Source organism: Notamacropus eugenii, chromosome 1, assembly GCF_028372415.1.
Source record: "Notamacropus eugenii isolate mMacEug1 chromosome 1, mMacEug1.pri_v2, whole genome shotgun sequence".
NCBI classification, from domain to species: domain Eukaryota; kingdom Metazoa; phylum Chordata; class Mammalia; order Diprotodontia; family Macropodidae; genus Notamacropus; species Notamacropus eugenii.
The window spans coordinates 23,557,896-23,581,917 of NC_092872.1; the positions used below are offsets into that span (position 1 = coordinate 23,557,896).

A 24,022-nucleotide genomic window follows, 5' to 3' on the forward strand; every position below is an offset into this window, starting at 1 on the left:
TAGGCCGAGAAGAGAAATCAAAGGGACAGAGCAGCGTTTTAGAACATTAATTTGGCAGCTATGTGGAGGACAGGTTAGCGTATATGTGTATGTGTATGTGTATATAATGTATGTATAAAGCCTGATATAAAAGTAAGGAAATAATGTCCTGGACTATGAATTTCTTTGAGGTCAGTAACCAATCTTATTTAGGACACTGTCTCCCTCAGCTACTTAGGTCAGTGTTTTGTGCACAGTAGAGCTCCTTTAATTTTTCTTGAATGGATGAGAAATAGGGCGTTAAAAGGCTTCTTCCTAGGTCAGCCACGTCCTTCTTTCTCCTATGTTACATTCTAGACAACTGACTTCTCCTCATATACTTTCAAGGCTCTAAGCCTAGTTCCTCAAGAAGTAATATGAGGTCCAAGAGAGGAGGCCTGATCATGAGGAAGCTATTTAAAGTGATCCTCTCGGGAAAAATAATTCATATTCCCTGCTGAGTTGAGCTGAGAAATAGGTCAACTTGAGTACGGCAGTCAAAATAAATGCACTCCAAAATTCAGGCAAACGAGACTATTTTAGCCCCATGAACACATTTTCCCACTTCTATTTCTTTGTTCGTGATTAATGTTTACTGAATTAAACTGAAAGCTTCAAAATGGTCAAGATATTTGCTTCAAAGAAAGGTTATAGAAAATGTTGGGAATTCAAAATTCAGCTGTGTTCTGTGTTAAGACAGTGGGGGGAAAGGCACATTATCAAATACAACAGCTGATGGTAGTAAAAAGAAAAAAACAGATAGGCCAAACCCTACTCTTAAAAAGAAAGAATAGGAAGTGGTCAATGGAGAAGAATCCTAAGTTTTAAGCCAAGAAAAATCTCTAGCTCTTTAAAGAAAAAAACATGAAAGGAAAAGGAAGGAGGAATGAGAGGATTTATTGACACACAGAAGAACTACGTAAATTTTTAACTGCTATGTAAAGCACACAATCACAGAGTCTTAGAGAACTGGAAGGGAACTGAGAGGACATCTCATTAAACCCTGAAAATACCTTGTAATGTACCTGACGAGGAGTCATGTGACCTGTACTTGAAAACCTCCAATAAGGAGGAATCTATTATCTGTCAAGGCAGTCCAAAGTACTTCTGGATACTTGTAACTGTTTAGAAGTTTTTCCTTACAAGTTTAAATTATAGTTTGTTTTTTTTTCAATTTCCACCTACTGTACCTAGTTTTCTCCTTTGGGGCCAAGTAAACAAACTTAACATCTCTTCTGTGGGATATGGGTTTTTAAATACTTAGATACTTTTAATATTCCTCCACCCTCAAGTCTTCTTATACCTAGGCTAATATCCACAGTTCCTCTAACTGATCCTGATACAGCACGCTTTCAGACCCTACCCTACTCCATATAGTCTCCCTAGAAGATCAATGTCCATCCTAAAATGAGGCACCCCAAAGTGAATACAATGATCCATGACCTCTGACCAGGACAGAACCCAATGGGACTATCATCTATTTATTCATGGACACTAAGTCTCTCCTAAGGCAGCCTAACATAGTATTCACTTTCTTGGCTGCTATATTATACTGCTGGCATATATTTTTAAATAATATTTTATTTTTTTCTCCAATTAAATGTTAAAACAATTTTTAAGATTTTAAAAAAATGTTTTGAGTTCCAAATTCTCTCCCTCCTCCTTCCCTGAGATGGCAAGCAATCTGATATAGGTTATACATGTTCAACCATGTAAAACATTTCCATATTAGTCATTTTGTACAAGAAGACTTGAAAAAGAAAGCAAGAAAGAAGGAAGGAAAGGATGGAAGAAAGGAAGAAGAAAAGGGAAAAATAATATGCCTTAGTCTGCAGTGAGATAATTACACTTCTTTCTCTGAAGGCAGATAGCACGTTTCATCAGGAGCCCTTTGGGATTGTCCTAGATCATTGTATTGCTGACAATATCTAAGTCATCCATAGTTCTTCACTGTACAGTACTATTACTGTGTAAAACATGCTCCTGGTTCTATTCACTTCACTTTGCATCACTTCATATAAGTGTTTTCAAGTCTTTCTGAAGTCACCTTGCTTGTCATTTCTTACAGCACAATAAATATTACATCACAATCATATACCACAGCTTGTTCAGCATTCCTCAATTGATGGGCATCCCCTCAATTTCTAATCCTTAGCCCCCCAAAAAAGAGCTGCTATAAATATTTTTATACAAGTATGTCCACCCCCCTTTTTAAAAATCTCCTTGGATATTGCAAGCAGACAGAAAGAAAGAATTCAAGTATTGTGGAAACACAATCAGGATAACACAAGATCTAGCAGCTTCTATATTAAGGGAACAGAGGGCTGGGAATATGGTATTCCAGAGGTCAAAGGAGTTAAGATTAAAACCAAGAATCACCTACCCAGAAAAACTGAGTATAATACTTCAGGGGAAAATATGGACATTCAATGAAACAGAGGACCTTCAAGCATTCTTAATGAAAAGACCAGAGATGAATAGAGAATTTGACTTTCAAATACAAGAATCAAAAGAAGCATGAAAAGGTAAACAGGAAAGAGAAATCATAAGGGACTTATTAAAGATGAACTGTTTACATTCCTACATGGACAGATATTTGTAATTCATGACAGCTTTCTCAGTATTAAGGAATTGGAGGGAATATATTTGTGTATATACATATACAATGCATATACATATATACACACATACATACACACACATATACAGGGTGAATTGAATATGAAGGGATGATATCTAAAAAATTAAACTAAGGAGTGCATATATTGGGATAAGGAGAAAGGGAGAGATAGAATAGGGTAAATTATCTCACATTAAAAGAGGCAAGAAAAAGTTTTTACAATGGAGGGGAAGAATGGGGAGGTGACAGGGAATGAGAAAACCTCACTCATCAGATCTGGCTTAAGGAAGGAATAACACATGTGTTCAATTGGGTATTTTACCCTATAGGAAAGTAGGGGCTGGGGGGCGGGGGTGATAGAAGATATGACAGACTAGAAGAGGGAGTGGTCAGAAGCAAACACTTGTGAAAAGAGACAGGGTCAAAGGAGAGAATAGAATAAATGGGGGACGGGACAGGATGGAGGAAATACAGTCTTTCACAACATGCCTATTATGTGCTTTGCATAACTATACATGTACAGCCTATACTGAATTGCCTGCCTTCTCCAAGAGGGTGGGTGGTGAGGAAACAAGGGAGAGAATTTGGAACTCAAAAGTTTTAAAAACAAATGCTAAAAATGGTTTTTACATGGAACTTGGAAATAAGATGTACAGGCAGTGGGTTATAGTAATCTATCATGCCCTATAAGAAAATGAGGGGAAGGGGGAGAGGAAGGGGTGGGGTGATAAAGGGGAGGGCAGACTAGGAGAAGGGGTAATCAGAATGCAAGCCATCTTGGGGGGGAGGAGAGAGATAGGGGAAAATTTGGAACTCTAAATCTTGTGGAAATGAATGTTGACTAAAATAAATCAATTAATACAAATGGGGAAAAAAAGTAAAAAAAAAAAATCTCTTTGGAGTATAGACCTAGCAGTGATATTTCTGGATCAAAGGGTATACAGGTTTATAGCCCTTTAGGAATAGTACCAAATTGATCTCCAGAGTGGTTGGATCAATTCACAACTCCACCAACAGTGCATTAGTGTTCCCATCACTGACATATATTGAACTTAGAGACCATTACAATCTCCAGTCTCTTTTCGATGAATTTTCATCTAGCCATCCCTCCCCTTCCATGTACTTGGATTGGAGAAATCAACCTCACAAGAATAAAAATTTACATTTATAGTCATTAAATTTAATCTCATTCAATCTAGTCCAGTGTTCTAGTCTAGCTAGATCTTTTTGAAGTCTGTATTTTTGCTGTGTTTTCTAGTTTTCTGTCATCTACAAAGGTAAGTAAACAGAATCCTTACACTCCTCACACCAGTTCTCCCTCCAATCTTACCCCTTTTCTTCTAATGCAGTAGCCCTCTCCTGAATCTTTATCTTCCCCCAACCAGTTCCACTTACAAAGAAACAGTTAAGTTCAGCTATACTTTGCTTGTCAGAACATTGAATACATTTTCCTTAAAAAAAACTTATAAATGGCTAATAGGCTTCCAGGACACAATACACAAAGACTATTTAACTACAATACATCTGAAATTCTATATTGTTACAATGAAATATAACGGAAAATAATAGAGAATATAATTATATTACTGACAGACAAGGCAAATAAAATTAAATTTAAAAAGTTAATACTGGACTTGCAGTGAAAAAGCCTCTAAGTCTTAGCTTCGATATTCCTGGCTTGGGCAATTTTCTTAAACTTTCTAAGTCTGTATCCCCAGATGTAAAATGGAGCTGGTAATATGTATATACTAGTATACTCATTTGTTTTGAGGAATGCTCTTTGCTACATAATTTGCTACATACACAAGCACCAATCTAGTAACATCGGCCTTCAGGCTGTTCTTTGAACAAGACCCTCCCTTTCCCAACTCCCGGCATTTGCATTAACTGTCTTTCATCCCTGGAAATTTCTCCTTCCTCATCTCTGCCTTCTGATTTCCCTGGTCTTCTTCAAGTCCAGCTAAAATCTCACCTTCTAAAGGATGCCTTTCTTGATCCCCTTTAAATCTAATGCCCTCCCTCTGTTGATTATTTCCAGTTTAACCTGCATAATTTGTAAATAGTTGTTTGCACAATGTCCCTCCCATTAGACTATGAGCTCCTTGAGGGCAGGGACTATCTTTTACCTTTCTTTGTATCCCTGGCATGAGTAGATACTTCATAAGTCTGAACTGCCTGGCTGACTAAGATAAGTGATAAAGAGTTGAAAGAGAATTAAAAAAGATGCATATGTACCACGAAAAAGAGTGGGTAGGGTAGAATTAAGCTATGAGTAGTAAAAGACAGAAGAAAAGACAAGGGTATGTACATAATATCTGATGGCAGAAGGACATGAGAAGAAGAAAGAACCCCAAAGTCCACTATGTGACACTAGCTTAAACAGTTTGTTGCTGTCAATCTGGGGAAGACAGAGAAGCAAACTGGGTGGAATTGCCTAAGGAAAACAGCTGAGAAAAGGGGAAAGAGACGTAAGGCGACATACAACCAGTATACATACAAGATGTCTACAGGTTGGATATCCATAAATCAGATATCACAACTTCCATTTACAGTCACAAGACTGAAAATGACAATTCTAAGAATCTATTAGCTTCAGGGACTAAGTATGTAACAGTGAGAGAACATCATACAAATCAACTGACATTTTTATTTAGCATTAGGCAAAAAAACGTTTATGGCATTTAATAATCAGAAGAAAACATATACTTACCAGCAGAAAACAAAAACAAGGAAAGCATGAAAAATAAACATAACGCAGAATTAGGGCTTAATCTCAGTGAAAATAAAGGAAAGAGAGCATTCCCATATCAGCATTTCATCCTTCTGACCATAGTGTACTTATGCTGGAAGCTCTCCAGTTTCTGCTTACTGACACAAAAAAGCAGATTTGTTTTATTCCTTAAGGAAATTTCAGCTAACTTCAAACAAAAGGCAGTTATGTTAAGCAACATTTGACAGACAAAACAGAAGAGGAAGATTTTGGAAAACCATTTGCATTTCAGAAATACTTTTTAAAAAGCAAAGAGCAAATAATGTAGCCTGAAATGCTAAAATCTGGCTATCCAAAAATTTATGTGACTGATTCTGACTAGGTATCTTCCAGGAAATCCAACAGCCTTTAACAGTTTAGAATAATCTGTAACAATGAAACAGTAAAATGAAAAATATCTTCTCTCAAAAATAAATTAACTGGTAAGATAACTTAAAAACACAGCAATCTGTTTTACCACAGAGATTTGTTACATATTTTAATTTGCTTGCAAATTATTCTTCTTTAGACCTGAAATTTATTTTTTATTATTCTTTAGCTATCTAGGGCATTGTCTTTTTAATTTAGAAAAAAATTGCTATGTTCTGAAAATTTGGTTTTGAGACAATACTATCCATATGAAACTTTTAAAAATATTTTTCGTCTTTCAAATTTTAATTTTTTAATCTTTCAAATGTTTAACATACAAGTAAAAGTTATAATGTTACATACGTTGACTGTGATGAGACGGGACATTCCAAATGTAACAATGATCAAAACACAGGCATGAATGAATGCAAAAAATCAGATTTAGGAAAAAGAAACTATTATGAGATTTTAAAGTAATTAGTTATGTAGTTTGTACTACAGAACCGAAAGCTGCAGTTATAAAACAGTCTATCAACACATCCATTTGATCGATATTTTGGCTGATAAAGGCTGCTAGGATTGGCTTCTGCTTATTAATTTAGACAGTGCTAAGTGTTAAAAAGAAAATTACTGCAATTTTTTCAGCAAGCTAGACATACTAAATCCTAGAACCATAAAGATACAGGTCATCACCTTTTATTGTTCTTCAGTGCAGTAACATGGACACTGTCAGACAGAAATAAGCGATTATTAAGAGACTAATATTACTACTTTAAAAAAGTTAACCACAAAGAAATAAAATTGATGGTTACCTTCTAGAGAAGTACTTTCACTGTCTACTGATAAAACTCAAATCTGCATTTATAAAAGGTTGTCTCAGTTCAAATAACATTTATTTTCATAAACAGAGGGTAAGAAACCTCTGTCTGTAAATCATTCAGGCAGCTTTTGACAATACAATGATACGCAGCCTGAAGATTATAAACACCCTCTGTGTCTCCAGTTGGCCAGAAACAAGAATTGGCTGAGTACGTGTCATAGCGTCCTATTCACGGCAGAGCTTTCAGGTAAATATCTCAATTGCAAAGTCCAAAAATGCAGAAATGATACAAGTAACTTTCCTCTAAACAGTCTGAGCAGCTGTAAAACAATTTTAAAAAACAGAATACTGAGAAATTTAAAAAGGAAATAAATAGCAAAGATAAGCAGAAGAAAGGGAAGTCATGAAGGGTGATGAAGAGATATGAACCAAAAATCTCAAATGCCTGGCAAAATTATATCATACCTACCTAGTACAGCACTTGTCTCGCAGTGCACAAGCAATGTGGCTGATCAACTCCACTAGTATTAAGAGTTAATGTCACTACAAATTAATGTAAAAATAACTAAATGCATATTTAATTTGCATACATAAAAATCAGACTCATTCATTAAATATTAAAGTAAAATTGAGATGCAGAAAAGCAATCTCAATTTCAAAAATAAAACTAAAATTAGGTGTTCCTTACCTGCCTTTATTCTCTTTTCCTTTCATTTTATTTTCTTGACTTTTTCCTCCAGTTGGATCCCATTCTACACAATTATCTTCAACTTTCAAATTCAGATGGGATGAGGAGCTATCCAAATTGAAGTTAAGTGCTATTTAAAACAACATGTTAAATTGTTAAAAGATAAAGAAGCATATATCTACACTTTCATGAGTTTGTGATTTCAAATATAAAAAAAAGCCTAGAGTGCTGAAATTCACTATTGGTCTTACTAGGACAAAAAGGATCCAGAAACTGAGGCTAATGGGGCTCATACTGACTGTCTCATGGAGTCACTGTGAGAAGAAACTTTTGTAAACAGATTTAAGTACAATAAAAAATTAAACTATCATGAATAGTCTTCTTGGGAAGATAACATACGTTTTGAGGGTTCCCAGGACAACATTTTACAAGGCACATATCCTGCCATTTTTATGGGACACAGCAAGTATGTGTAGATTTGATTGGGAAGAGTGGTAAAAGGATCAGTCCTAGGACAAAGGTATGAAACCTGGTAAACTGCACTCTGCCCATCATATTTAAGAACACAAAATCAAAGGAGAGACATCAGAAATAATCTAGTCTCCACTCCCTCATTTTATAGAGGGATAGGTATTAAGCACTTACTCTATGTCAAATTCTGTTACTTAGCCTCTAAGTATATAAATACAAGGGCAGCTAGGTAGCACAGTGAAATGGCATGTCTAGAGTCAAGAAGACACATCTTCCTGAGATCAAGTCTGACCTCAGGCACATACTAGCCATGTTACCCTGGGCAAGTCACTAAACCCAGTTTGCCTCAGTTTCCTCATCTGTAAAATGAGCTGGAGAAGAAAATGGCAAACCACTTCAATACCTCTGCCAAGAAAACCCCAAATAGGGTCACAAAGAGTTGGACACAACTGAAAGAATGACTGAACAACAACATATAACAGAAGTCTGAAGATCACAGGTCTGAAGAACTACAACCTATGAGCAAGTGCTTCTTTAAGCCTATCTTAGAACAATAACTGCAGATATAGCTAAGAGTTTTAAGGTTTCTTTCAGTTTTATTTATAAAAGTAGGGTGGGAAAAGAGTGACTGAGTGACGGCAAAGTTCACTTCCATCTCTAAATCCTATAATCCTATGGTAAAATCAGAAATCCTTGGACAACTTTATCTACTGAGTAGTTAAAAAAATTATTCCCTTGTACTGGTTGTAAGATCTCATATGAAGAAACGTGACTGATCCTAGATAAAGTAATATATTGTAGACTAAAATACTTAGAGCAGTTTCTAGTCACATGTTGAAGAAATATTTTTAGAAAGAGCTATAAACATTATTGGGGCAGCCAGATGGTGCACTGGATACAACATTGGACCTGGAGTAAGACCTGAGTTCAAATTTGGCCACAAACACTTACTAGCTGTGTGACTGTTGTCTGCCTCACTTTCCACAGCTTGTAACAATAGCATCTACCTGAGAATCAAACAAGATGATAACTGTAAAGCACTGAATACAGCGCCTGACAGTCAGCATTACAAAACCTTTTCAAATCCTATTCCAAGACCATCTCTTCTCCTTGTAAAGAGGGTATAGGCAAAAAGAGGGAAAAGTATAAAAGAACAGGATGGATGCAAATGCAATTAACATCATAATGGATGGAAATACAATTACCATCATAACTCTGAAAGTGAATGGGTTAAACTGATCCATAAAATGGAAGAGGATAGCGGAATGGATTAAAAAGCATAATAAAAGACTGCGGTTTATAAGAAAAAGAGCTGAAACAAAGATTTATATAGAGTTAAAATAAGGAACTGAAGCAAAATCCATGACGCTTCAGCTGAAATCAAAAGAGCAAGGGTAGCGATGATGATTTCAGGCAAGAAAAAAGCAAAAATAGACTTTAAAAGAGATAAATATAAGGCAGCTAGATTTTGTTGAAAGGCACCACAGACAATGAATTAATCTTAAAATTCAGTATATGTGCGTCAAATGGCACAAAATCTAAACACTTAAAAATAAAAGTTAAAAGAATTAGAGAGAAACGCATAGTTAAACTAATGGTAGAAAACTTCAATGTCTCAATCAAAGAGCCAGAAAAATCTAGCAAGAGCACACACAAAAGAAGTTAAGGATCTGAAAAGAATTTTAGAAATTACCTATGATAAGGTTCTGGCAATTATTTAATGGAAATAGAAAAGAAGATACATATTTCTCGGTTACATATGGTACCATTACAAAAACTGGCAATGTATTAATTACAGGATAAAAACTTTACAAACAAATGCAGAAAACCATAAATATTAAATACTTTTTATGTTTTAATTACTTTGATGATAACATAATAAAAATTTACAGTCAACAAAGGGCTGTTGAATAAAGCACTAAAAATCAACTGAAGACTAATCAACTAAATCTAAAAGAACTGGTGGGTCAAAGGACAAATCCCAGAAACCATAAATAATTTCAGTACAGAAAGTGAAAACAATGAGGCAACATACTAAATATTGTGGGATGCAAAGCACAGCAGTTTTTAGGGGGAAAGATATCTAATCGCTTTGATCAACAAAAGAGAAAAAGAACAGATTAGCAAATTGGGCATAAAAAAAACCTAGAAAACAAACAAATTTAAAATTCCAATTAAGAGTCATGAGAAATGTTGAAAATCAAAAGAGATTATGAGTAACATTAAAAATAAATAAAACTGATTTTCAAAATCATTGAATTAAAAAAAATAAAACAAGGAGCTGAAGGTTTTTTGGAGGGAAAACAATAAAATAGATAAACCATTTGCTTATTTGATTTTTTTAAAAGGAAAACCAAGTTACCAGTATCAAAAATGAAAAAGAAATCATAACAAATGGAGAATAAAGAATGGCAGGAACTATTTTGTTCAACTACATGCCCATAAGACTGATAAACTAAATGTATAAACATTAATAATAATGATAAGGTTACTAGTTACCTATGGCAAGGATGGGGGCAAAAAAACTTCTCCATTTCCAGTCTAGTACCTTCCATCCTGCACGAATATGGGACCAAATGCTTTTTGGACAAGACCTGTGATTTCATTTAAGGAACCACCAATGAGTAACTCTGTTCTACAAATGTAAAGCAGCACCTCCTCCCCAACTTATAGTCCTAGAGAACTGCCTAGGACACCTAGAAAGTTAAGTGATTTGCCCAGGGTCATATATCCAGTACATATCGGAGATAGTCAGGCTTCTATCCATTATCTGACACAATGACTTTTGGTGCAACTATTACCATCATTAAAAACCATTTAAGTCCCCAACAATTCCTTTCTGTCACAGTACAGGGTGTCCCCAAAGTCTAAGTTCTTACTCTATGTATTGCCCTAGAAACTACTTCCCCACCTTAGGTAATGATACATATTAGAATCATTTATGACTGATTGAGAAGGAACATCAGAAAAAGATGTGATGACTACCATACAGGACAAAACAAGGAATAAAAAGAATACTTTGTTATACAGGAAACAGTTTTGAATCAGCCCTATCTTCACTGTGACAAGTAGTAACTCCTCCCAAAAACAACTCAAAGAAATACACTAACAGATCACCAGCCCTGAAAGGATGGGCATTATTGCCACACTGCTGTGACTGCCACAGGGGCTAAAACAAAGTGAAGGAATACCTACACACACGAATTAAAGGATAAAGGGCCATCATTGTGATAATTGTGTTTTCATATTAATTTAAGCAATGTTTTAAAAACTAGGTAATACTTTTATTTCCCTTTAAGCCTTAGGATCAACTGCAAAGTTTTTGCTAGTGTCCAATTAAGATTACAACAAAGAAAAAGCTTAAAGTTTAAAAAAAACTAAAGGTACAGATGTGAGGAAGACAGCTTGCTATATGGTCACAAGATCACAGAATTAAAGCTACAAGGGCATTTAGAAGTCATCTAGTGTAACTCCCTAATTTTACAGACTGAATAAGCATCAAGGTCCAGAAGGTAGTTAGTAAACGGAAAAACAGAATGGATCCAAAGTCTTCTGTCTCCCTTATCTAACACTATTCACAGAATTAAGCTGTGCCCCCTCATCCCTGAGCCAAGTCTAATACATTAAATCTAGTGTTTGCCTAACCAAGGATGGCAGCAAGAATACAAGGGATGTTTTGTGGCCCTAACTATGTCTCTCTCCCTTGTATCTTGATTCTGTGTCCTCTCCACTGAATATTTATGTTGAGAATCATTTAGGAAGCTCTGCAGCAAACCACATACACAGAGGACGTTTGTAAATGGTGGGTGTTTGGTCCAGTTCAGATTGGGATTACCTGCTTGATTACTTCCATTACTCCAAGATATCTTGCTATTAACATCTCTAGGAGATGAGGCTGGTTCTGTTCAAGGAGGGGTAAGGGTATAAGTTCAGGTAGGGTCAGCAAAGCTGGCACATCAAGTGGAAACAGAACAAAATCTCTCCAAAGTCCTTAGAACTTTTATGACTGATCCAACACCAACCCCAAGAGAAGGGGCCTCAAGCTAGAAAAGCCCCATTAGCCATACACTGACTTAATCCTAAATGACTTGGAAAACACAATATTAATAGCTTCAGGTACAGGAAACAAGATAGAGCTAAAGCTGCTGAATCTGGTTCTCTGTGGGTCACTGAATTATAAAAGGTGAATAAAAGGAAACAGGAAAGAAAAAATACAGGACAAAAGATCCCAAGGCAAAAAAAACCTTAAAATGACAATTATAAAACTAGAAGACACTATATAGTCACTACATAAAATGCTTGGAAACTGAAAAATCATTCTAGAATCTAGAAGGAAACTATATAGAAGGGCATTTATGGCTCTCAAACCAATGTATATAACAGCCTGTTCATAACTGAGTCAGTCATTCTCCAGTGAAATGAGACTAAGATGCCCACTGAGGATTACTCAGCATCCACTCTGCCTCTTTCACACATCTGAGTGAAGTCATCAAGAAAAAGGAAGCCAATTATAGGAAAGATAAAATGAAGCCAAGCCTGATATATTCCCCAATTCAATCTTAACCTTTTGGCACAAAACCTTAAATGAAGAAATTAAATTAAAATTAAAATTAAAAGAAATTTTGTTTCTTACGTAGCTATTAATTTTACCTTTGGTTTCCAATGTTATTGGATCAGAATACTCTCCTGCTACTGCCTTGTTGCAAGCTCGAACTCGAAAGTTCATATATTTTGAATCAAACTTCAAGCCTGAAAGAACATAAAAGATCTTCATTTACAAAGGAAAATAAAACTATAAAATGTTACCATTATAAACAACTTGCCTGGCCTTGTAAAGAGCATCTCACTCAGATTTTCTTTTCAAAAAAAGGTAAATTATTTGTGCAGATTTTCAGTTAAAGAAACGCAGTATTTTTAAAGCAACAAATACAGATGATAATGAGATGGTTTTAGATTTCTAAAAAAGCTCAAAAACATCCTACCTCTTCTCAGTCTCCAATTCAATTACAGGATCAAAGATTTCATTATTTAACAACTTATTCTCTTCAAAAGGAATAAGAAGCCTAAAGGTGTTTTCTATTTATTTGGGTAGCAAGTAGTACTATCATTTAATATAAAAAAGCAAATGATACCTTGGTAAACTTGGCAGTTTTATATAGCTTTCCATGCTTTATTCAAATCAGAATTAATTTGCCTTATCCTTTTCATTTATCCTACTAGTTTTCATTGTTATACTTTGCATTATAGTGTATGATTCTCCATTTTCCCCACACATTTCTAAGCTCTCTGACCATCAGAATCACATCACTGAACTTTTTAGTCAACCTATGCTTCCCAATCAGTGTTCGTTAATATTAAGTGAAGAAATAACTAGAGATTTCTCAACAATATTATCATTAAGATCTTCACATGAAAATCACTCAAAATTAGTATTTTTAAGATACCAAAGAAGAATAAGGTTTTACAAATACAGCATACAGAGATAACATTAAGTTAATCTTTAAAATGCCATCATATTAGTTATTTTTAAGTCAATGAAACAGAAGGAAGGAAACAAGCATTTATTAAGCTCCTGCTATGTGTCAGGCACTGCACTGAGTGCTTCACACAAATATTGTCTCATCTGATCCTTAGACAACAAGTCTAAGTGGTAAGCGCTATCACTATTCCCATTTTAGAGTTGAGGAAACTAAGGCAGACAGAAGTGACCCGCCCAAGACTACACAGCTATTAAGTGTCTAAAGTGCATTAAAATCAGGTTTTTCTGACTCCAGGCCCAGAGGTCTATCCAGCGTGCCATGTAATTGCCTTGTAAGTACTATGTATATTTGGAGGGCAAGGACAGACTTATCTGCCCGTAGAAAAACAAGGTAAAATTCAGATAAAGGGAAGAGCCTGGAAGATAAAGGAGGAGAGTTTCTTAGATTCCTTGCCTTCCTAGACCAACCATTATTATCGCATTCTCTCCCGCCAACTCCATGTTCACCAACTGCCTCACCTGAGCATAACACCATGTAGGCACCTCCCTTCCCTACTTTACTTTCCAGTTTTCTAGTTACACAGGGCTACCTGCAGAGGATTCTACCCAGAGGCCTGTATCAGTAAGCAACCCAACATACACAGGGGAACCTACTATCACAGGTTCTTAGATCTACATCCAAAACAGGAAAGTAACTTTCAAGGGGTTAACAACCATTTTAATCAAACACACGTATCATTCCTATAACCAAGCACATATATCATTCACCTAGTTCAGGGGAGTCAGCACCCCGAACTTCAAAGAAAATACAGAGAAGTCAAAGATCAACAGACATGGCCTCCTCTACCTGACCGTCAACAGAGAAGTCCAACTGCCTAACCATAGTTACCAGAGAGGGAAGCATCAATATCTGGGTTTTCAAAGCAGGGGGGTTCCTTAGCAGCTTCCCAGAGTCCTTATCTGGCCAAACAAACACTTCCAGTCAGTAAGTCCCAAAATAAAAACGTGCCTCAGAGTCTTTATACACTTTTTAGAGCCAGAGGGCATCACAAACCTTGAGAATCAGTATCTCATTAACAAAAGGCATGGGCCTTCCCACAAATCTTCCTTAATCAAACTCCCCTTAATGGGTATGCCCATTAATGGGTGGGAAAGATCTCTAATCACATTAAAACAATTGACAATACAAATACATATACTGTTTCTAGTTAAAGAAATTCTTGTTTCTGTACTTTACTCCTAGTAAAGACTCCTAATTGATAAAGGCAAGATTGAATCAGAGGCACTTGATTATACTAAAACAAAAACAGCAAAAGATATTATTTTGCTTGCCATCACAAGGCCAAACCCCTAGGAATGATTATCTACCTAAATTAATTCCTCAATGATTAACAAATTCCCACCCTATAATATCCTCCCCATCCCAGTGATTCTGAACCCCCAATTATCACTGTTCAAACTTCTTTCTCCATCCACCACTGCCCACATCCTAACTGCCCTCCCCCTCAAACCAATCTCTCTCCCTACAATATACCACTGTGCTTCAGGAAATGCTTACTCCATAGGTAACAAACTTGCTTTCATCTTAAATCTGTTCTTTTCCCATTCCTTCCATCATCTTGCAATGACTGAGACCTGGCTTCTTCCTGATGACATAGAATCCCTGCCCATCTTTTTCAGCACTGGTTGAACTTTCACTTTACCCCCAACTCATTGGTCAAGACAGGAAAGCGTGGCCTTGAGGCCACATGTGGCCCTCTAGGTCCTTAAAATGTGTCCCTTTGAATGAATCCAAACACACTGTGAAGTTTGGATTCAGTCAAAGGGCTGCACTTGAGGACCTAAAGGGTCACATGTGGCCTTGAGGGTGCAGGCTCCCCACCCCTGAAGTCTCAACCTCTTTCCTCCTCTGAGGTTCACTCTATCCATATTTATCATCTAATCAAGAATCTGGCAATGTTATCAACAAAACTCCAGGACACTCTTTTCTCCCCTCAGTGAGTGCTGTGCCTGGCTCAGTCTTTCTCTCCTCCTCAACTCCTGCCCTCCTACTAAAGGACTTTACCATACCTACTGATACTCCCACAAACACAGCAACCTCCCAGTTTCTCAACTTACTCATTTAACCCTCCTTTGACCTACTCCTCCACACTATCTCAGTTACACATACAGATCCTCTGCCCATCAGTGTGCCACTTGCTTTCATCTTGACTCCACTCCTCAGCTGCCTCCTAGGCCATCTCTCCTGTGCTATCTACATGCTCTTCCCTTCCTCATACTGAGGTTTCCTGCCCTCATCTCCAGTTCCTAGCCCACTCATCCTGTCGTAGAACTTGCCCTCTAAAGCCTGTCCTAGATCGCTCACAGTTTCTGCTCCCTTCATTCTTACTCATGAGCTCCTGAGCAAAGGTGGGAAAAAACATGAGACTGTGCTAACTGGTTTCACTAGGTTATATAATCTCTAATGGACCCGCACCAGACAGAGGCCTATTATACCCATAATTACTCCCTAACTAGTTCACTACTTCATTTATCATCACAACACCTTTTCCAAATCTTTCTATCCCTCTTCAAACCTTCCATGGCTCCCCTCCCCTATCCTTCTCATTAGAGAGCCTTACTTCATATTTCACTAAAAAACATGAGATCATGTTCTCCTCTGCGGTTCGTTTGATCCATATTTACCATTCAAAAACGAATCTGGTACCTTTTTACATGGCAAGTTTGGTGCATCCTTTTATCCCCTCTACCACTATGTTCTCCTTCACCCTACCTCAGATGAAGAGATAGCCCCTCTCCTCATCAAGGTAAACACCTCTGGATCAGAATACTCTTTTGCCACAGTCCTGTTGCAAGCTGAAACTCAATTTCATATATTTTAAATCAAACTTTAACCCTGAAAAAACATGATCTTCATTTATAAATAACAATAAAAACATAAAATATGCTAACATTAAAACATTAAATAAACACTTTTGGCTTTGTAAAGAATATCTGACTCAGGAATTGCATCCCATTCCATCTGCTCCAGCAGACTGTCTTCTCTACCACCTCTATTCTCTCACTTACCTTTTTAAATTTCTCCCCATTTACTGGCTGCTTCTCTACTGCCTACAAATATTTCCATATATTAAGGAGGTTCACTCCACTCATCCTCCTAGCTACTGTGTCTTAGTGTTTCCTCTATTTTCTGGCTACATTCCTTGAGAAAGCTGTTTATACCAAATGTCTCTACTGCTTTCCTTTCACTCCTAACTCTGCATTCTGGTTTCTAACCTCATCAAAGTCACCAAAGATTTCTTTTCTATTTAAAGTTTTATTAAATAAATTACACATATATACCAACAAGATCAGCCCACTGTGCAATATGTTTACATCCAAAGCACAAGACTAGAATCTGGGTTCAGTTTCCCACAAAGGACAGATGGGATGCCCATTTCTTGAGGGTTTCCAAATTCGCTCTTGGTCTGCTTACTGAGAACAGTGATGAATCAGAGAAGCCGGAAACAAATACAGCAGTCCTGCCCTGGGCTTCAACCATGGGAGCCACATCTGAAGTACCCATGCTTGTTTGATTAGCTTAAGACAATGCTGGGGAAAATCCATTTATGGCATGGCTTTTTCTCTCAAGTCTGAGAATAGTCAGCATGTCACTATTCACAGTCCAAAGATCAAGTCACAGCACAGCAGGAGATAGTCCTTTAGCAAAGAAGGTCACACTCTTGTCGTGTATTTTGTAATGATAAATGAGACTCTGAGTCTGTTCAACCTTTAGCCGCTGCAATCTCCTCCACAGGATTTTCAACTGCCCATGAACTTCCTTGCAGAATCCAGTTACCAGTCCAGCCCAGAGGATCAAGCTGCTTTGGTGACCGAGAGCATTCATCAGTACAACATTCTCATCTTCTGTCTTGTCACTGTCATGTACCAAAGCTACCACATTTCCCTTCAACTGATAGCAGACAGTGACCCTACAGGATTGAATGAAGTCCAGAATAGCCACTGCTTGATTACCCAAACCGAGCAGGACATTCAGGTCACCCACCAAAAGCACTGGGAACTTCCATGAAGCAGTATCACCAACACCTGAGGGAGTCAGAGTCAAACTCTCTGATAAACTTGAGGGTGTTTGGCTATTCTTCTGATGCAAAGAGGACTTCAGCAGTGGACTTCAGGCCTTAAAGAAATACCAGCTGTCCCCAATCTCGGGCAGCAAACAGATTGACACCCAGCTTTTGACCTATAATATTACAGTGACTGAAGGACTGCAGAAGAGCCACAAAGCAAACTTTACACTTAGCTTTGAGGTAAAAAGAAAGTGGTGCACAAGAAAGCTTCCATCTGTCTTGGCACTGCAGAGTGGAATAAATTTCCCCTGCTCTGGCTTGTCAGGACTGATATTAAATAAGTTATTAAGTTCAGAGAACATCCTGAGTCTTGGTGGTGGAAATGGGCAGGCCTTAAGTGTGAAGGACACGGAAGCTGCAGAGGCTTCAAAAGATACTCAGAGATGAGGCCTGAACACATGCCTTCATCCTCTTAGCAACCTGTGTGAGAGTCAAAGACTTCTAAAATGACAAATTTAATAGTCTTTTCACAATCCTCATCATCCTTGAATTCTCTATAGGTTCTGCTATTGTCAATCACCATCTTCTCCTGGATCCTCTCTTCTCTAGGATTCTGTGACACAGTTCTCTCCTAGTTTTCCTCCTATGTATCAAACCACTCCCCATCAAACCACTTCCCATTCTCCTTTGTTGGATCTTTATTCAGGTCACGCACAGAAACTGTAGGTGTCCCCCAAGGCTCTATTCTTCACCCTCTTCTCTTCTCCCTCTATAGTATTTTGTTTAATGATCTCATCAGCTTCCACCATACACTAAATTGTCATCTCTATACTGATAATTTTCAGGTCAACTAATCCACTCTAACCTCATCCTTAACCTCTAGTCTCTCATCTTTACTTACCCAACAGACATTTCAAACTTAATATCCCATGGTCAATTGTTGGGGGTGTAAGCTCAGTTTTCACATGGACAGTCTCGGGCAGGTAAAAGTGAGGACTTTTAAACCTCAGAGTTCTCACGAGGCCCCCCAGGGAACAGCTGGGGATTGAGGCGTGAAACACAGGCTATCTTGTGTATTTCCACCTCTTCTCAGTGGGAAGCTTGCTGGGGAGAGCATCCCATCCTTGAGATTGGTCTGTGGTCTGAGCACACCTGCTGTTAATTAGCTAGGGGCTGAGAGCAAGCACGGTATTCACATGCAAACTATTCGGAGTGAGAGCTTAAGTAGGGACAGGAAAGCCTGAAGGCCCTCTTCTTGCTTTGCGGCCCTTAGAGGGAAGAGGGTCCCTCCCCTCTTCCGCTCCCATCTTCTTGCTGTATGATCCTTGCCCTTTGGGAGGAGGAGGATTCCTTTCTCCTGAGGAAGAACTCACCCTGCATATGGATACGTAACTAAGACCCTGAATAAAGCCTAACCCTTGTTTGACTCTGGAAAGTCTCTTCTTTCAATACATTTATCTGGTTGGCCACCGAAAACCTGGACGAAAGGTAAGAAGACTCAGGTAGCTCTCAGCCTCTAGGCCGAACAGTCAATTTAAACTCAACATGTCAAAACTGAACTCAGTATCTTTCTCCCCAAATCCTCCCTTGTTCCTAACTTCCCAATTACTGTTGAGTGCATCACCATCCTCTCAGTCACCCAGGCCCTCAATCTAGGCATCCTCCTCCACTAATCACTCCTCTCCCTTTCCCCTAGCCTATAGTAATCTGTTGCCAAGTCCTGTTGTGGTCTACCTTCTCAAGTTCTGGTATGCTCCCCTTCCTGCTTCTGGCACTATCACAACCCTAGTCTAGGCTCTCATCGCCTCGTGTCTAGACTACTGAAATATTCTGCTATTTGGTCTCCCTGCCTCAAGTTTCTCCCCATTCCAGTCCATCCTCAACCTTATACCTTACTCTCCTTCACTATGATCCAGGGACACTAACTTCCTTATTGTTCCTCAAATAAGACACTCTATCTCCCAAACACATGTATTTTCCCAAGCTATCTCTCGTGTCTGGAATGCTCTTCCTTCTCTCTACCTCCAGGCTTCCCTAAAGTCTCAACTAAAATTCTATCCTGTACAAGAAATCTCCCCTGATCCCCATTAATGCTAGTTCCTTCTCTCTGTTGATTATCTCCAGTTTATCATGTAGATAGATAGTTTGGTCACAGATGGTGGCATATTGTTTTCCATCCCTACTCCCCCTCCTCTGCATTAGACTGTGCATTCCATGCAAGCATGTCCTATTTTTTTTTTTGCCTTTCTTTGTATTGCCAGTGCTTAGCACAGTCCCTGGCATATAGTAGGTGCTTAATAAATGCTTGTTGACTTGAATGGATACCCAGAATTCACAAAAAACTGATACAAATCTCTAAAGACAATATCTAACATCTATGGGATAAATGGTCAAAGTATATTTACAGATAATTTCTATTTTTGGGAAACACAAATAGCATACAGATACCTGAAAATTTGTTCAACCTCAATAATAACTAAAGAAATTCAAATTAAACAGTAACTGAGTAAAAATTAATTAAACATAACCACATTGTCTGGAATGTTAGAAAAAAAGGAACACATATATACACTGTTGGTGTCTAGCAATCTGCCAAGAAGCCAGAAGAGTCATGAAAGTAATTATATCCTTTGATCTACTAATCTTACTACTGGGAATATATCTCAAGGAAGTAAAAACATTCATAAATATAAGTATCAGTAAAAAATAAAATGTACCTTTTGTTATAAAAGAGAATATGCAATAAGAGGAGGATAAAAAGTAAATTAAAAACTTCAGAAACACATAGATAATGAATATTTTTAAACTAAGCTTTATGTAGGATTCTTAAGCATCTTTCCTATATAGCAACTCATCATGTCAGCAATTTACATGAACTGATTTCTGAAAATGAGAATTTATAGTCATTACCAGAGAGTGTATACTCAGTGCCCTTAATGTAATCTATTAATTCCCAGCATCTCTCATCCTTTACACGTGGAAGTCCATCAAAATTCGTTTTCCTGTATTCTAGTATGAAATGATCAATCTTATTATCTTCTTCTGGCATCCTCCAAGCAACTGTGACACAATTGTCAGCTACAAGACATTCTTCTGGATCTATCTCTGGAGCTTTGGGAACTACAAGAAAAGGAAAAAAAGCTATTAGAATTCTAATCAATTATTTATGTTTGTCATTCAAACATTTATATTTTCATTCTGCTTTTGAATTGTATGAGCAACTCCAATTAAGACAAGTGACTATTCTGATTCCTTGCATTCTGTTTAAAAAAAGATTTTTTTTGAACTGTCATTAAAAACACAAAATGTTTTATATAAAATAATTTTAATGACAATACAATTCCTTAGCATTAAAGAAATGAATAATTTCAAAGAAATTAAAAATTGAGTCCTAATATTCAAATAAGAAGGAAATGAGAGAAACAATTCATTGTCAACATTTAAGAACAGTTACTAATCTTTTATCTTGTTTTCAAGTCATCTACTGTATTTTAAGCAGTACCTCACTATGAACAGATGTAACATTCATATTAAAGGTTAGGTGAAAAAATGGGTTTGTTAGATATCCCTGACAATTGGATTCAAGCAGTTTATACTTCTAGCCTATGCTTAGTATAGTAAAATAGTATAATCAAGTACAAATAAAGATCAAGACGTAAATATTCAGATCCAAAATGCAAGAAGAATATAAAAATAATATGTAATAGATATCAAAACAAATAGCTAAAATAACTTCACTAGTAGTAATTTTCCTATAAAAGATGATGGTGAAAAAAGCATTTGGTTCAGGTTTCAAAAATTAATCTGTTTTGTGTTTCTAATCATTATATAAACATTTGAGTAACAAGTCACTGAAATTTTCTGGCACTATGGTTAATTCTGGCAAGGGCTTCGTCCTATGTCAAAAATCCCTACAAAAAGGTCAAACATTGAGAATTGAGGAGCCAAGATGGTAGAGTAACAGCATGGTCTTTCTAGAGTGCTGCCCCCAAGCCCAGTCAAATATCTGTAAAAAATGGCTCTAAACAAATTCTGGAGCTGCAGAGCCCACAGAATGACACAGTGAAGCAAATCTTGAGCTCATGACAGTGTCTATCACACCACGCAAGGTGCAGGGTGCAGTCCAGCGTGGGCCGCGGACCTTAGCGGGCCTTGGGGAGACTGAATCTCTCACACCTGTGGCAGTTTCCAGACTTCAGGACCCCAAAACACTGAGGATAAATTGGAAGGGCAGTGGAAGAAGCCTGTGGGACCAGTGAAGGAGAATGGAATGGTCCAGGACCATCCCCAGGGCGGCACAGGGGGAGTGGGCAGAGGAACCTGCAGCAATCACAGCTACAGTAGGGGCAGGGACAGCAACTGTTTCTGGAGCTCTAGGCCCACAGATTGTGGGGGATTGAGCGGCTGACAATACAACTCTCACCCCCACTGGAAGCAGAGAACTATCTTGACAAAGACCTCAGAAATCAAGTAAACTGCTGGGGAAATGAGCAAAACCCAGAAAAAACATCAGACTATAGAATCTTACTTTGGTGATAAGGAATATCAAAACATGAAAACAGAAGAAAACAAAGTCAAAACTCCTCCATTCAAACTCTCCAAGAAAAATATGAATTGGTCGCAGGTCATGGAAGAGCTCAAAATGGATTTTGAAAATCAAATAAAAGAAGTAGAGCAAAAATTGGGAAGAGGAATGAGAGGGATGCAAGAAAAACATGAAAAACGAGTCAACTACTTGCTAAAGGAGAACCAAAAAAATGCTGAAGAAAATAACACTTTAAAAAATAGACTAACCCAAATGGCAAAAGAGATCCAAAAAGTCATTAAGGAGAAGAATGCCCTATAAAGCAGATGTGGCCAGATGGAAAAGGAGATCCAAAATCTCACTGAAGAAAATAATTCCTTAAAGATAAGAATGGAGTAGATGGAAGTTAATGACTTTATGAAAAACCAAGAAATTATAAAACAAAACCAAAGGAATGAAAACATAGGAGACAATGTGAAATATCTCACTGGAAAAACAACTGACCTGGAAAATAGATCCAGGAGAGACAATCTAAAAATTATGGGACTACCTGAAAGTCATGATTAAAAAAAGAGCCTAGACATCATCTTTCATGCAATTATCAAGAAAAACTGCCCTAGAACCAGAGGGTAAAATAAATATTGAAGGAATTCACTGATCATCTCCTGAAAGAGATCTGAAAAGAAAAACTCCTAGGAATATTGCAGTCAAATTCCAGCGTTCCCAGGTCAAGGACAAAATAATGCAAGCAGCTGGAAAGAAACAATTCAAGTATTGTGAAAATATAATCAGGATAGTACAAGAGCTAGCATTTTCTACATTAAGGGATCACAGGGCTCAGAATGATATTCCAGAAGTCAAAGGAGCTAGGGTTAAAACCAAGAATTACCTACCCAGCAAAACTGAGTATAATATTTCAGGGGGAAAGATGGTCATCCAATGAAATAGAGGACTTTCAAGCATTCTGGAGGAAAAGACCACAATTGAATAGAAAATCTGACTCACAAACACAAAAATCAAGAGAAGTATGAAAAGGTAAACAAAAAAGAGAAATCATAAGGGACTTACTAAAGTTGAATTGTTTACATTCCTACAAGGAAAGATAATATTTGTAACTCTTGAGACTTTTCTCAGTAATTTAGGTAGTTGGAGGGATTACATACATATGGACAGAGGGCACAGGGTGAGTTGAATAGGAAGGGATGATATCTAAAAAATAAAATTAAGAGGCAAGAAAGGAATATATTAGGAGGAGAAAGGGAGAAATAGAATGGGGCAAATTATCTCTCATAAAAGAGGCAAGAAAAAGCTTTTTCAATAGAGAGGAAAAGCGGGGAGGTGAGTTGGAAAAAGTGAAGCTTACTCTCACGACATTTGACGTAAGGAGGGAATAACATGCACACTCAATTTGGCATGAAAATCTATCTTACACTACAGGGAAGTAGGGGAGAAGGGGATGAGTGGGGTGTGTGTGTGGGATGATAGAAGGGAGGGCAAATGGGAGGAGGGGGTAAATTAGAAGTCACCACTTCTGGGGAGGTACAAGGTCAAAAGAGAGAATAGAATAAATGGGGGGCAGGATAGGATGGAGGGAAATATAGTTAGTCTTTCACAACATGATTTTTGTGGAAATCTTTTGCATAACAACACATGTATAACCTATATTGAATTGCTTGCCTTCTCAGTGAGGATGGGTGGGGAGGGAGGAAGGAAGAGAAGTTGGAACTCAAAGTTTTAAAAACAAATGTTAAAAATTGTTTTTACATGCAACTGGAAAATAAGAAATACAGGAAATGGAGTATAGAAATTTATCTTGCCCTACAAGAAAATAGAGGAGATGGGGATAAGGGAAGGGAGAGGTGTGACAGAAGGAAGGACAGATTGGGGGAAGGGGTAATCAGAATGAGCAATGTCTTGCAGTAGGGAGAGGGGAGAGATGGGGAGAAAATTTGGAACTCAAAATCTTGTGGAAATAAATAAATATTTTTTTAAAAAAGTCAAACATTGCAGAATGATCTCCTTATTCAATTTCCTAAAATGAGCTTAATCTTCATCTTTTAATGAGCTCCTTCAATACATATTTGCCATTTTTTTGACGGAAAATATAAATCAGAGATTACACCTTCAACCTTACCTTGCAGTAAGATAAAATCTTAACATATGAACTATATCAGCATTTCTTCAAATATAGAGGAAACAATAAATGAGCCAGAAAA

The 24,022-nt window shown here is 37.4% G+C and overlaps 1 protein-coding gene and 1 pseudogene across 2 annotated transcripts in view; both read right to left on the reverse strand.

Moving 5' to 3' along the window:
- Positions 1-24,022, reverse strand: part of FSD1L (fibronectin type III and SPRY domain containing 1 like) — a 100,336-nt gene that overhangs the window by 23,917 nt on the left and 52,397 nt on the right. Inside the window, exons 7-10 of one of the 2 annotated variants that reach the window (XM_072655341.1) lie at positions 20,192-20,401; positions 12,386-12,484; positions 7,265-7,394; positions 6,450-6,482 (exon numbers count right to left, since the gene is read on the reverse strand). In XM_072655341.1, coding sequence (XP_072511442.1) covers positions 6,450-6,482; positions 7,265-7,394; positions 12,386-12,484; positions 20,192-20,401 — 472 coding nt within the window. The remainder of the gene's footprint in view (positions 1-6,449; positions 6,483-7,264; positions 7,395-12,385; positions 12,485-20,191; positions 20,402-24,022) is intronic. The other variant, XM_072655349.1, reaches the window with a different exon arrangement.
- Positions 12,465-20,176, reverse strand: LOC140534458 (elongator complex protein 6 pseudogene; annotated as a pseudogene).